The sequence below is a fragment of the Myotis myotis genome, unplaced genomic scaffold (assembly GCF_014108235.1).
Source record: "Myotis myotis isolate mMyoMyo1 unplaced genomic scaffold, mMyoMyo1.p scaffold_m19_p_14, whole genome shotgun sequence".
NCBI classification, from domain to species: domain Eukaryota; kingdom Metazoa; phylum Chordata; class Mammalia; order Chiroptera; family Vespertilionidae; genus Myotis; species Myotis myotis.
The window spans coordinates 27,275,265-27,291,368 of record NW_023416318.1 but is presented as its reverse complement, the minus strand read 5'-3'; the positions used below and the strand labels follow the sequence as shown (position 1 = coordinate 27,291,368).

General features: G+C 41.6%; 1 protein-coding gene across 18 annotated transcripts in view; it reads right to left on the bottom strand.

The window, feature by feature from the left end:
• Positions 1–12,045, bottom strand: part of NRXN1 (neurexin 1) — a 999,389-nt gene extending 987,344 nt beyond the window's left edge. For all 18 annotated transcript variants that reach the window (XM_036334601.1, XM_036334602.1, XM_036334612.1 and 15 more), the window contains exon 1: positions 11,169–12,045. In XM_036334601.1, coding sequence (XP_036190494.1) covers positions 11,169–11,943 — 775 coding nt within the window. In that variant the 5' untranslated portion in view covers positions 11,944–12,045. The remainder of the gene's footprint in view (positions 1–11,168) is intronic.
• Between the last annotated feature and the right edge of the window lie 4,059 nt (positions 12,046–16,104).

Here is a 16,104-nt window from a genome sequence, read left to right as displayed (position 1 = left end):
CCTAATTACTCAGGTAAAAGAGGTTTCAGAGCTATCACTGGCTTTTCAAAAATGGCTGTTTCTAAATATTCCTGTGGTAGTCTTGAGTTATAGTATTGAACTCACTGGGAGCTCAGTAAATAAGTTTAATCCCCTGGTTTCCTTATGTATGAACGTTTTATAGAAGTCATTATTGATATTAACTTAACTTTTGTCACCTACTGGGACATAATTATGGCACATTTTAATAAATAGTTAAATAATAACTATAATTTAATAAGAATAAAGTTTCATCAAAGTAAATTACTCTTGGTAACTGTGAGAGCAATGTTGGAGCAAGACATAAAACGTTTTTTCACACAACCCCCAGGAACAGTTGAAAAGCTGTTAATCCTATATAATAAAAGCCTAATATGCCAAGTGTCCAGTTGTCAGGTTGGCCATTCAACCAATCAAAGTGCAATATGTTAATGATATGCTAAGGCCACTCAACTACTCACTATGATGTGCACTGACCACCAGGGGACAGTTGACTGCTCAACCAGTTGCTATGATGTGCACTGACCACCAGGGGGAAGATGCTCCAACTGGTAGGTGAGCTTGCTGCTGGGGTCTGTTCGATCAGGACTGAGTGAGATGGGCTGGAAACACCCTGGAGCCCTCCCGCGGTCCCTCTCCAGCTAGCCAACCTCCCACGTCTCTCCCTGGCCCCGGTCATGCACCGGTGGGGTCCGTCGGCCTGGCCTGAGCCCTCTTGCAATCCAGGATCCCTCAGGGGATGTTGGAAAGTCAGTTTCAGCCCAATTCCACAACCTAGGCCAAGGGACCTCACTGGTGCATGAATTCGTACACTGGGCCTCTAGTTGATGATATAAAAATGCTCCTTTGCAGAAACCTCAAAATCTCTTAACACCATGTCTGATCACACAAAAGCATTTGTCTTAAAATAAGGATAGATATTTTCAGTGTCTAAGGTCTTGTGTAGAAAAAATATATATATATTGAGACCTAAAGACATTATATTTTAATGACATGTTTAAACAATATATGTTTTTGAGGATTTTATTTGCAAGACTTTTTAAAAATAACATATCTGTATACATTATGTGATTTTCTTGTGTATGTCATATTTCTATCTATCTATCTATCTATATATATATATATATATCTGCATTGATATACATATAAACACATACACATTTATATATCAAAAGTAAGTATATCATTATTTTTTAAAATTTATTTTTAAACCTCACTTGAGGATATGTTTTTATTGCTTTGAGAGAAAGAGAGAAACATCAATGTGAGAGAGAAACATGGATTGGTTACCTCCAGTATACGCCCTGACCAGGGACAGAACCCACAACCTAGGTATGTGCCCTGACCTGAAATCTAACCTGCAGCCTTTAAGGTGTACAGGACAATGTTCCAACCAACTGAGCCACCAAGCCGGGGCAATGTCTCTTTATTTTAAAATACCTCGATACTTTCCTTTCACATAGAGCAGGCCCGATAAGGACCTGTAGTTGTATTCTCCTGCACATTGAATTGTGCATCTGGGTCATAAAATACAATATTTAACTTCCTACTTGACAATATTTTTAACTGGGCAAATTAAACATTGAGTGCCTTAGGCATCACATGTAATAATTTTAAGTAAATTATTACATTATTTGCTAATAAAAAAAACAAACAATTTTGTATTCAAGATAAAGAGCTTAAACTGAACAGCAGTATCTTCCACACAACAGTTATACTTATATGCTGCCATGCCAGCTATTTCCCTAAGGAGAGTCCCAGCATGCTTAATTATAGAGAGACATCATTACTTAGAAGAAAAACATGAGTCTTTAATTTCCTTGCCACTGCAGGACCAGGGTGGCTCATTCTGCTGAATCTAGCAATGTCTGATGAACACTTAAGCTTAGCTAGTTCCACATACAAGGCCAGGTATTGTTAGGTCACGAACAAGAGTAGCCGCTTCCATTATGGGTTGCCATCCACCCAGAATTCATTATGTCTAAAATTAAACCTAGAAAGCCCCTCCTGACATCAGAATGCTAGTGAAGCAACTGCTTCTTGGCAGCTCCTCTTCTAACTTTTGGACCAAGGGATCCATGCTGGGAACCAGCCTGAGACAGGGCTATTTGAAGTAGCACTTGCCAGCTATTATGCTGTCAGTGTATTTCTAATTACAGGCCAGATAGTTTTGAGCACCAGTAACAAGACAAGGGACTGGGTCAGCAACTTTGGCCTGCCAGGTCAGGCTTGTTTCCCTCCTACTGCTCCAATAATAGTTTCTCATATATACCAGAAACAGCACAGAGAATATCTTTCTAAACTCCAAGAAAGGCTCCTGAGTTCCATTTTAGGCAATGCACTGGAAAGCCAAATTCACTTATCCAAAAAGAGACACTATCTTCTCATTCTGTATTTTCAATTAAGTGCCCTGTGTACCACCATCTCTATCTTCAGCAGAACCATGTTCTAACTAAGCAACTCTCACGAACTATCTACAGATGCGACTGGGCTAGGTCTTTACATCTGTGCTGAATCACCATGGACTCGGATGTTTTCAATAATTTTATCTCCCAACCTCTGAAATGAATAGAAATTTTGAGTTGCTTGTTTTGTGAAAACTAAGGATTTTTATTCAAAAGGCCAAGAATTAGTTGTAATGTTCTTTAGACACAATATACTGGGGCTTTACTACTTCTTACATTAGAGTAGAATCAACACATTAAGCAGAATTTGAGTAAGTCCACTAAAGAAGTAAATAAGCAAATTACAGGAACAAAGTATGATGAATTCTTACAAGCTATTCCATTTCTTTATTATGATGACATTAGGAAATGGCAGGAAATTTAAGGGTCTGCCACAATCTCCAATGCTAAAACCTTTATTATATGTCAGCCATTCAAATTAGCACCAAATTGGCAATTAGTGAACAAATTCCCAGCATCCATTAGCTGTTTGTTAAGTAAAAGGCACATGCTATGTAATACAATGGACAGAGTTGCCTGCTGGGGCAATGGGCACACCGAGGCTCTGCCAATGACCTATGGAACTTTGGGCAAGTTAGCCTTTCTAATCCACAATTTTCTCATCTATAAATGGGAATTTTATAAACCCTTTCAAGTAGGATGTCATAAGAATAAATAAAATGGAGAAAACACATTGTACAGTGCTTTTCACTCAGTAAGCACTAAATTACAATAACTACTGTGATTCTAAACAGAATGATTTTAAATGTATTTGAATTCAAGAGGTGCTTACAGCACCATTAAAGGAAGGGTACCTAGTACACTTTTTGAAATAATGTGATTCCTAATACTTTGGGGGAGAAATCATGTACATTTTTAGACTTAGACAGTATTATGGAATTTATGGTCAGACTAGCAATGTTTCCTCCAATATCCAATCACTAATTTAAAAATGTACTGAGCTCTTACAACATCCTCATCACTCAATCATTGAAAATTTCAGCAGTTAAATCCTCCTAATTGGAAAACTTACATTGCTTGAATATGTTGGTAGGACTTTCACTCAATAGATGCAAATGTAAAATAAGAACCTATGTCTAATCTCCATTATTAGGACACAGAAATTGGAAACAAGATCAAAGGTTGTACCGGTGTTTAAAACAGAATACTTGTTTCTGTTAGATTTATTCAAATATAAATACACTTGCTCTCTGAAATGGTCTTTGGGTTTGTTATAAATATTTGACTCTTACCTAAAATTTTAAAATATGAATTCCTTTGTAAGTAGATTTTTTTTTAAATATATTTTTATTGATTTCAGAGAGGGAGGAAGAGGGAGAGAGAGAGAGAGAAACATCAATGATAAGAGAGAATCATTGATCGGCTGCCTCCTGCACGCCTCCTACTGAGGATTGAGCCTGCAACCCAGGCATGTGCCCCTGATTGGAATCGAACCTGAGACCCTTCCGTCCGCAGGCCAAGGCTCTATCCACTGAGCCAATCCGGCTAGGGCGTAAGTAAATTTTTTAATGTATTCAGGGCACTGATACTCACTGAGCAGCATTTTTGTATAATTCAATACAGTAAAGAAAATGAATTGTAAGTGCATAGTTCAGTGAATTTTTATAAATATATATACCCATGTAACCATCATCCAGATCAAGTCAAAGGCTCCACTGTGTTTCCTTCTAGTCAATACCACTACAAGGCAACCTCTATTCTGGCCTTTATCCCATAGGTTAGTTGTCTGTTTTGAACTTTATGAAAATAGAATCTTATAATAGGCACTCACATAGTTGTTGCCTTAAATTACTTTTCCATTGGGTTTTACACATGAGGAACAAGGGGACCAATGTTCTCTTCAATCAGTTTGTCTGTATTTATGTGTCGATGTGTAATAAGAGAATTCTACCAAATGTTATGCATACTATTGAGCATAAATTATCTAAAATGACCCCAAAGTAGATTTACAGAATCATGTTTAACATTATCAGTGTTAACATTCATAACATCCTAGAGCTTATCTTCCCTGCTGCCATTGGACTATTCTTTCAAATTTTGATGTTTTTCTGAGAGTTTACTTCTATTAGCTACTCACAAATATCTTGAGGGAGGTTAGCAGGAGTTTACAATATATTAGTAGTCTGATTAAGTGTTTCTCCATTTACAATATTGAAAATAAAGCATAAACATTGGTGGCCTTACTCTACTTTTAACAGTGGTCTAGAGGCACTGTTGTGTCTTGAATTTAGTTTTTTAGATCCCATGCCATATTTTATTTACACATATTGTGTAAATAATAACATGGCAGGAAAATAATGAGACAGCATTGCACCTATTCTCATATTCAAGTAAACATACATGGAATCCATGTGTAAGAGAGAAAAACAAAAAGCCCTGCAATTTCTGAAAGGTTCTAAAGCAACAAACAAAACCTTTCTTTCAAAACCTAATTGAAACATTTCAAGACGTACTATTCAGCAAAGATCGTGAAGTTACTGATTCCTGTACTTCCAAGTAACAGAAAGGGGACTCAGCAATAAAATTACAGAGAAATACACACAAAAAGTATAAGTGTTTTGCATCATGAACTACACTTTTAGAATGTAAAAATGACTTATTTTGAATTGAGTCAAAAAAATACTTGCGTACTTTTTGAAAGTACAGTTTGCGTAGCAACTTCTATTAGAAAGTTTATTATATCTCCGTACTAAAACAAAGCCTGAATATCTATGATAAAGCCTAATTTCCAATGCACATTTATGGTTAAACCTAAAACCAGTGTAGCCACCACATGCTCACTGAGAAAGGGATATAGAATGGGGTCAATAACTGTTTTCAGGAACCAGTATGGCTCAAGATCCTAATTCACACAATGCAGTTAAGAATAACGGAAATATTATAAAGTCTTTTCTATAGTCAATCAGGAGGGTTTTTTTAAATAATCAGTTAAATTATTACAATTCATTTAATGATATCCAAAACTGGAACATGATTTCAATGGAGATATATATATATATATATATATATATATATATATATATTCTTATGATAAAAATATAATCTGTTCATAATAACTATAAGAATATCTTATTTGAACTTTTAAAGCTCAAATATATTAGCTAGCTTCTCTGCAGCATACTTGTAAATAACTAACTTCTAGGAGAGCCTCAAAGACAAATTATAAATAGGATAGATATCTTCCTCTATACATTAGGATAAATGCAGTAAAAATCACTATGTATAGGATTGGGATGGTTAAAGGTATTAGTTTATGTGGAAAGTGATAGTTTTTACAAATGATTTTGTATTAAAGACTGCTTAATCATAGAAAAAATTCTCAAACAGAATAACATTTTTAAAAATAGTTTGAATCATAACTAGACATAAGTAATGTTAGAGCACAACTGTGTAAAACAGAGGACACTGTCTTTATAATTTACCTTTATTTTTAAGTTGAAACTTTTGGGCTAATCAAAGATTATTATGACATTACAATTTATTTTAAATGAGAAAAAAACGATCCATATTTGAATTGTGCTAGAAAGTGCCCCTAAAAAAAAATGGTATCAGGAGAAGTAGTGGTGCTAGTGATGGTGGTGGTAGTTAGAACAGAAATACCAAGTAGACACTTCAGAATGCTTGCTATGCATCAGGCAACTGTTCTCAAAACTTGACATAAAGTCATCTGCTTAACTTCGATAAAATCCCTATGAAATATGATTATTAGTCCAATTTCAGATGACAAAACTGAGGAATATAAGTTTGAGTGTATAACCCCTCAAATAAGGGAGTGTGGCCCCAGAGTCTGTATAATTTAACCTCTACAATTGCATCTCAAAACAATTAAAAACTCAAAAGAATACATTCCACCTCAATTGTGGCATTCTAGAGTCATAACTCAATTTTGGATATTAATTTATAGCTGAGATAAACTTTTTTTTGGTAGACCTGATAGATGCCTTTCACTTTAAGAGCTTCCCAGAATATTTTATCTATATCAAAATTATTGATGGACTTCTCCATTGCACTCCAAGCTTTCTCATCACAGATGATGCACCTTACCCTACAATGGTACACTTCAAACAAAACTCTGGTAAAATCTCTGAATCATTTTTGTCTAGTACCTACCTATATGGTAAATGCTTTTTTTTTACCCTCACAAAGATTATAAGTATCTACATAATATTTTCATTTATTGTAGTGCTTAAAATATTGAAAGCCCAGAATCAATCAACCAATATATATACTGTCACAAGAAAGACATATTTAGCAAGGTACTTGAGGGTATAATAAAATATGACATTGCCAATGGGCCTCAGAGCCTTAAGAGCCAATGGGTATATCTGCCAGAAACCACATGACAAGTCACAAAAAGATTCAACGAATGCTTTGCTTTTACAGATAGAACCAAAGTGTTCCGAACAACGAAGAGCCTTAGATTTCTCCACGTAAGTAAACTGACAAAGTTTCTAACTTCCTTAGAGAAAGAATCTTGTTTTTCTCTATGTGCCCTAGTTCTGTCCACAGCTTACAGTGGGTGCTTAACAAATGCTGTTGATGGACAAACAGAAAATAATGTTTCCTCTGGTTTCCTATCAACCTGTTCTATACACTGCAGCCAGAGTGACATTTTTGAAATATAAATATAATAATGGCATCCTCCTCTTCACCTTCCACACAAAACTCCTTCCAGTGCTTTTCTACCACTTTGACATTAAGACTAAAATCACTGACAAGGTCTAGAAAGCCCTGCATGACCTGGTCCTGCTCCCTCTAAGAGCTCCCTACTCAAGGAACTTGTCTCAATTGCTTGAATGTGCCGTGCCATCTCCTGCACCAGGATTCTGTACCTACTATTTCTCCTCTGCCCGTACCTAGTGAACTCCTTCTCATCTCTTGGGTTGTGGTTTAGAGATCACTCTTCAGTACAACCTGTTTTGATTAGTTCAGTTCACACTATTTTAAGTCATCACAATACTGTGTACCAGCCCTCCAAAATACTACCATTTAAAATTCCCATCTGCTTATTTATTTTTAAGTATTGTGCCTCCTCACTGGAATGCAAGGTCTGTGAAGAAAGTAACTATTTCTGAGAGTTTACCATTTTATTGCCTGAGTCTAGTACTCAGGCGCATACAAAGCCCTCAATTTAAGAAATAAATGAGTAAATAGGGTTGTCTCTCTGGTCCTCTTAGTAAAGTCAGAGAATACAGAGGCTTTATTAAATGACATCCATCACACGGCCATGTTTGTTAATATTAAGCAATCAACCATCACAAGCCATATGTGTTTATGGCTATTTAAACAGGGGATGTAAACAAAAGAGACAGAGTGAGTCTTGTATGGAATTTTAATATAAATGATCCTGAAATACATGAAACCTGGACCTGGAAATCATAAAAAGTTTAACTTAATTTGTCATTGATCAGCCTTTTATTCTCATTTTTAAGGTGAGTAGCCATGGAATTCACTAATTCTTTTAAGGTGCTAGGAAACTATTAGTCCTCTTAAGTGGAAACTTATTAAATAATAATGTCCCTGAGGCACTTTGATGAGTATGATTCACTAAAAAAGCTATGTACCCCACAAGCGGTCATCATTGAGAAAAGATGGCATTCTTAGATAGTTCCATTCCGGGACTGACTTTAAGGGTCAAAGAATGGAACTGATGCATAAGCTAGCTCCATTCCATCATATATATATATATATATATATATATATATATATATATATATATATATTTTTTTCTCTTGATTGATGCCTGAACCTGAAAAAATATCAACTCTAATAAGCTAGAAATCTTATTCAGCAGACATGATAATACAGAGATAGAGAATCAGTGTTTGTGCCCAGGCTCTGCCACTAACCTGTTCATGACACATAACTTTTTTTTTTTAATTTTCTTTCCATTACTACATAAATAAATAAATAAAATTTGCTAGGCCAGAATAAATAGAGTGAGGATAAAAGTGAACTCATTTAATAAAAACATTCTAAAAACTCACAGATGCATAAATTGTTTTAAGACATTCTAGGCCAGGGAGGGAGAAAGAGAATAGTCTCACTGTCTCTCTAGTAACTTTGTGTTATTTTGAATATGAAGACAACTAAAATAATAGACACTTTTATTAAGTTAAAAAATTATAGCTGACACCAGACATTATTTAAATTTTATTTAATGTTTGCTGTTAATTTTTTTTCTGAATTTTCTCTAATGGATGTGGATTTATCTGTTTTTGAATTAGTTTTTTAAAAGAATGTGGCAATCCCTGTGAATGCTGCCTGAGGCAGGGCTTTGTTTATACTTCATCTGAATAGAAATGATCTCTCCCTAGCCATCAGTAGATGATTGGTGTTGAGAGAGGCATCAATTCTCAATTAATTATTAATAGTCACTTGACACACACAAAACAGGGAAAATCATCAAAATGGAGCCAATCCTTTTGGGGAGAAAGACCGCCTTTATCACTCCATCTCCCATTCCTGAGATGACCAGCCTTTGGTTTTCTTTCTATGACTAGTGGTGATCTCTGCACTCCTGGTTCAGGCTCAAATTTCCACAATGAATCAATGCTCCAGGACAATCCTGATGGATTTTATTTTCTGGGTAGAATTACCTTATGCATCAGGTACTATAATGTTTAGTTATGTAGTTTGGTATTTGAACTTCTTGCCCTTATGAAAAGAGCTTTCCACTTGCAAAATAAAATGCATTCCAGAGACATCTAATTCTGCTTCTCATCAACATATTACTGTCGCCATGCTTTCTCCAATCTGAGCTACTCCTGATTATACATGACCCCTGGATCCCATGTTAAAAATACATGGAAAAAGTAAAATTGTCATTTCAAACACCTTGCCACAGAGCACAGGCTAGGTCATATTTGTTTCATAATTTAAGGAAGTTATACCTTATGTGATCTTTATTAAATGGCCTGCTCTGTATTTTAAAGTGCCATTGGGATACTTACAGCAGTTTTTGCAATAAAATAATGTTCATTTTTATTCATTTCTATTAATCAGTGTAGAGGAATGCAACTTCAAATTATATTATGACAACTCATCACATGTAGTTATCTGAATCATGATTTACAATTAAGTTAGATTTGGTAGAGGGAAACATGTATTGTTTTATTCATGTAAAATATAACTACAAAGCCTGATGCTAAATCCATGGAAATTTACTGGCCACACTGAAGTGCAGTATAGGCCATGAAATAGTCTTCTATAATGACTTAAGCCCAAATATAATGAAAACAAAAGCCCTCATGAAGACAGAGCAAGAAAATAACCTCTTACTTTTTTTCATAAACTCAGGAACTCTCCTAATCACCAGCTTTTTTCCTCCTATCTCCCTTTGCTGTTTAAACAAATACAAATTGTATCGAGCCTTCATTTTTCTTAAAGTCAGGTGAGAGAGAACTGCCAAATCTAATAAGATTTACAAGGGCTAGTTCCCCTTAGCAGTGTCAGCAAAAATAAAAACCCAGAAGACATACAGTAATATACAACCATACATAGAGCTTAGTCCCTACAGCTTTCAAAATCAGATTTAATAATTCACTTCTCTTTAAATTTCAGCCGTAAATACCATTTGCCCATGTGTTGATTGCCTTGATTTGACCCTGACATCTTCTCTCCGGGTCAGCCACAGATATATCCATGTTTCACTGGTTTCATATCACTCACTTTCTGTTCATAGGCTTTTCTGTATTTACACAACAATACTGTTCCTTGATCACTGTCATGTAGTGACATGGGAGAAACACACGAATGACTGAATTTTCCAAGGGGAGAAAATAAAACTTAGATCTGATTTTATTTTAAATGCCAGACTGTTTCAATCCCTAAGAACAACAGAAATGACAACTTGGCCTCCACTACTCAGATAAATGCCATTTGCTGATTATCCTCAGATAATCTCTTGCCATCCTTCACACGCAGCCCCTGTTTCTTCGCTTCCCAGCCCAGCAACATCTAAATGTCTCTCCTATTCGGCTTCCCAAAGCATCTGCCGATTGAGAAATGCTGTTAAATCTCTAACATTTCTAAACACGAGCTGGCCTGTCTCCCACTTTAGAAACCACAGAAGTCACATCGTTTTACTTTTAAACCGACCAATGCTGGACTTGGTCGTAGCCATAGAAAATCTTCACATGCTCCTCCCCGGTTCTCCACCACCAGGGGCGGGACTCCACGCTTGACCTGTAAAAGGCGCAGTAGTGCCCCTCACCAAGCGCTCCTACGTGGAGACTCTCAGCCACGCTGAGCCTGTCCTGCACTTCACTCCTCCCCAAACGGGTGCCCCACCTGCTAACGCCTAGCTGCCTCCCATGGGGGAAATCTGTGCACTCTGGATGCAAGGTGACATTGGCGAGCACAGCGGTGGCTCGGGTGGGCCCTGGCCTGGTGCAGACGGGGAGCACCCTGGCAAAGGCTCCAAGGAGCGGATGGCACAGGGCATCCTCCCGGCCACGAGGTGGGAAGCAGGGCTGGCGGACAGGGGCTCCCCAGAAGGAAATGGCACCTGCACACGAGGCTGCTCAGCCCTGAAGAGGATGCCAAGGGCGCAGCGGTGGGAGGTGCAGAGGCGCACAGGCCGGGGACCGGGCTTCGCCTGGACACCCACGGAACCGCTGTCCCGAGCAGGCAGCCCCCCTGCCCCCGCCCAGGCCGAGGCCCCGGGGGAGGGGCGGGCCTTACCTTGGCTGCAGTCCTTCCCGTGGAAGCCGGTCCGCGAGCAGTCGCACACGGCCTGGTCGTCCACCACGGAGCACACGCCCCCGTTGAGGCACACCCCGCCCTCGCCCTCGTCGCCCGCCTCGCACGGGCTCCCGCCGCCGCCGCTGCTGGGCGGCTCGTCGTCCAGCCTCACCTCGCCGCTGTCCACGGGCAGGGCCGGGGTGGCGTTGACCCTCACGTCGCGGATCCAGCCCCGGAAGGGCGCGCGCTCGCGCACGGCGGCCAGCGTGAGCTTGAGCGCCGCGGCGCGCAGTTCCGGCGGCAGCCCGCCCACGAACAGGCCGCTGAACACCGTCATGTCCCGCCGCTTGGACTTGACCTCCACCCACTTGGCCTCCGCCTGGTCGATGACCAACGTGGTGTTGCGGAACTGGCGGCGCAGGAGCACGCGGTGCCAGGCGCCGTCGTTGACGGGCGTGTCGGCCAGCAGCGTGGCGGGCTCGGCGCAGAAGATGGAGAAGCTGAGCTGCAGGCGGCCGCCGCGCGTCAGGATGAGCTCCAGGAAGTCGCAGAAGCCCTCGTCGTCGAAGTAGAGCACGAGGCCGCGCGCGCTGCGCGTCTTCAGCTGGAAGCTCATCTCGCTCTCGCAGCAGGCGTTCCACTTGGGGAAGCGCGTCCACTGGCCCTCGGCGCCCGGGAACTCCAGGCCGCTGCCCAGCTCCGCCCAGCAGCCCAGCAGCAGCAGCGAGAGGCACAGCAGGACGCAGCCCCCGCGCTGCAGCAGCGCCGTCCCCATGCTCGGGGCGGGGGTGCGGCGGGGGGGTGCCGGGGCCGACAGGGTCACGGTCGTCCTGGACCCCGTGGTGCAGAAAGAAGGGCCCGGGCGGGAGGAGGGAGGGTCGGGGGGGTGTGGGCAGGAGTGGGCGGGGTGCGCCCTTCTTTACCGAGCTCTTTTTTTCTTCTTCTTCTTCCAGCAACCCCGCCCTCTCTCCTTATAGTCCCGGCCCAACTGGAAGAGGTGGACCCCAGGGGTACCGGGCAGCCGCAAAACGTCCAGACCAGAGGAGGGATACACTTTGGAGGCAAGGTTCCGGAAAAGGCGTCAACAGAAGGTCAAGGGAAACCACTCATCCATTTGAGTCGGATGAACTAGTTCGAGGGCATCGGTGGTGTCAGCAGTTGCTTCCCTCACTCACTCCTTAAATATCATCATCTGCCAGGGACCCTCAGAGGTGCCAGGCAGAAGGGAAGCGGTTAGAATCAGGTGGGAAGTAAAGGCTTCTCAGGGAAGTACAAGGGGCCAGCAGTGAACCAGAATCCTCGGGTGCTTGTGAGCGCCCTCTCCAGGTGCAGTGCCCCAAACCAGGAGGGGGAAGGGGGTTCCCGGTCTCCTGAGAGCACCACCAGAGTAGTTTCAAAGGCCTGCCTCTGCCGTCATCTCAGGGACTGCCAGCACCACTGTAGCCAAAGCAGAATTCCTCGCCGGCTGGATTTCACTTCTCCTTTTCCCTCCCCAACAGCAGGCCTTCAAAGCCAGACTGTGACGTCGCCAGAAGCTGTTAGATGTGGAAATCACAACAGCCCCTCTTCTTTTCTCTCCACCTCTGCAAGGCCACGCTGAGATGCCAGCTTATCAGTTGGTTTCGTGTCGGTGATGCATTTTGGTTTTATTTTGCCTTTGAATAAGGACCCGGAAATCTGCGGAGAATTAAAATGAAGTTCTAAAGTCATGCATAGGATCATATAAAGCATTATTCCGCTCAGAAGTCAGGAATATAACTATTGCTGTTAGTACGCCAGAGTTAACCTTATTGGAAGGAGCTTATTTGTCCTGATCTACAAGCAAGACATAATGTGTCCCAATAGTTAATATCACACACAATTACCCATTACACCCCTGTATTTTATGTAACTGTTAACAGGTAACCCTCCCAGGTTGTCATAAAGACTCAGTTATGGTTATTTCTTCCTTTTCCTAAGAAAGTTTAATTTTTTTAAATACATGAAGGGAGGCGAGGGAAAGGACCCTTTAAAGAACTCTGCTTATATTGTGTAGTATTTACGTGGACAATAAAAATACAACTTATTCATATCTCAGTTAATAGCGGATTTTACAATAGGCAAAGGAGATCAAGGCTGCCCACTGGAAAAATGCTACCTTCGATCCGTATAACACTCCTATCATGTTCTTTTTCTCAGAGAGAGAAGGAATGTTGATGGTTTCTTGAGAGTCTTTTAAAAATTTTCAAACAAGTGTTTTCCTGTCTTTTTTTTTTTTAAATAAAGGAATAATATAGTATAGGAGAAAACATCCCACTGGAGTTAGATATCTATTTTTGGCAGCATTTATGACTCAATTGCCATATTACAAACTCCTCTACAGATGTGTAGTCAGTATTTTGCCTAACTGCGTAGTGAACTTACCGCCTCCTCAAGTACTTATCTGGCTGTCAGCTCAGAACGTGCGTGGTCAGAACAACCATGTGTGTTACCTTAGCTGATATGACTCTGAGATGCTAGAATTTAAAACTGTATCTTTGAATTACTCACAATGTTATTAAAGCACCTGTCTTTACTCAACTCTAATCTGACAGGTTCTTGAAATGGAACAGAAATCATAAATAGTGGTTTTAAACTCATTTCTTAACCAAAAAAAAATATATATATATATTACTCTCATATTTTGACAAAAATTCATGAATGTATAATCTGGTTATGTCGAGCAAACACATGTACCCCTCGCCCCCCAGACAGCGCGTGCCCACACACACACACACACACACACACACACACGCACACGTTATGGCCTGGACACAGACCTCATTATCCAATTAACACTTTCCCCTTCTACAAGCTGAAACCAGCAGTAATTTACGGCACCGCATTGTGCTGCTGCTCCTCCACGGACGGAGCTGAGAGCATTTCTCTTCAGTACAGAGCAATCCCTACAGGTGTCAGCTGAGAGCCACCAAGCGAGGGGATCCCACTTCAAGTTCCTCCCCAGATGAAATTGATGACTGGTTCCCTCTCTTTGAACACATACACAAAACACACACACACACACACACACACACACACACACACACACACTGCCCACTAGCAAAAGGCAACAAAAATCCCAGTAGCTTATTTATTATGGCTGCTATATCCCACACCATCAGCAGTCACCAGCCATAGCTTGTCTACTCCCATGCCAAGCCCAACGAAAGATGCTCTTAAAAATCATTCTAAGATAATGTATTGTTCAGTATACTCTCATTTTTTTAAGCGGACTCAGGAATCTGCCAAATCTTCCATCGTTTATGAAATAATTCTGGAATTTCAAGATCAAAAATAGTGCTTTGTAACCATCCCCAAGCTCATGGGTTAGAAAATCCTTTTTCTGTGTGACTCCGTTGGGTCCGATTATTTTATTCATCACTATTACATAGATCACAAAACCTTTCTTCACTCTCTCTTCTGCCCTCCTCCAAATGCAAACCTTGACAGTTTGTTGTTGTTGTTGTTGTTATTTTTTTAAGGGATGGAGGAGAAGGGGGAAAACACACATATATATTCTTAACCACAGGGGAGGTCAAAGGACTCTCCCAGTTCTTAGAGGAAGCTCATTGTGTGAGAGAGTATCTGTATTGATATGGAGAAAGATGATTCTCTCTAGGTGCCGGAAAAACCTGGGAGTTCACGAATTAGAGGATGATCTAAAAGGATCTGAAAAACAACCTTACTGCAGCCAAAGGAAGAAGCGCTCTAATTCAAAAGCTGACGAACAGCCTCATTAATCTTTTCTTTCATTTCTAGAATCATATTCATTCCCAAGCCACTGGAAGGATCGATACAGTATGCTCAACGGCTGCAGTTGCATTTATTTTAATATGTTTGTGGTATCACACACACACACACACACACACACACACACACACACCCATGCATGCACACCTTTCTATGCACCCTTCAATACAGACCATCAAAAAGAACCTGGAAATTTGGGGGGAAATTTTAGAAGTGCCTATCGTTCCCCCCTGGCTTTTGCCAAGTCCATCAATACCAATGCACACCCCAAATTCTGCCTGGCTTTCCCGCCCAGTCTCTAAGCTCCATCTCTAATACCAGTGCAGTTTCCCGGAGCCTGGAGTGGACTACAGAAATCGAGGATAGGCACAGCATGCGGCGGATGGGGAAGAGAAAGAAAGAGGTAGATAATGGACCTATTATATTGCTCCGGTTTCTAACTTGTCTATTTTCTTTCTTTGGCTAATAAATCACTGCATTGAGCCTTTAAGTTACTACCCCGGTTCCACTATCTCCTCTTCTTGCCTTCTATTTAAAAGGCTGCATGCAAAAACCACCAGGATCTCTACTCCACCCTCCCACCACCCATCCTTCCCTGTGCATTTGTAGCAGATCCTGGCTCAGTTACAACGGGGGAAAGATATCCCTCTCCGGCTGGCCTCGCCCCATCCCCTCCCCCCACCCAAATTGAGCTTCTTTACCTGCCAGGTTATTCCCCTCAGCTCGAGCCTGAGCCTGAAGCACGCATCGGTCAAAGCGAATCTCCTGAGGTCTGTGGATAAGGCGACTGCCGCTGCCTTTTCAGAGGCGTCAGGCTTGAGCGTCTAGCTCCAGGAGTGCGGGTGGGAAGAACAGGCGGCGGAGGGAGCAGGAGGAGGAGGAGAGGAAAAGGACTGGGAAGGAGGAGGCGGCGGTGGAGCCCGAGAAGGCTGGGTTACGTGACGCGGGGTGCTGTCCTTCTGAAAGAGAAGGGCGGAGCTGAGCTCTCCGCAGTACCGTGGAGAGCGGCGGGCCGTCCTCGAGCTGGGATACTGGGGGGGTCGCCGCGCGGGCGGGCGCAGCCCCTCCAGCTCCCGGTCAGGATGCTGCGTACCTGGGCTTCATCCCCTTGCAGCGGGAGGCCGATCCTGGGGGCGGGGACCTGCCGCAAGCGCTTCTAACTTGTCAC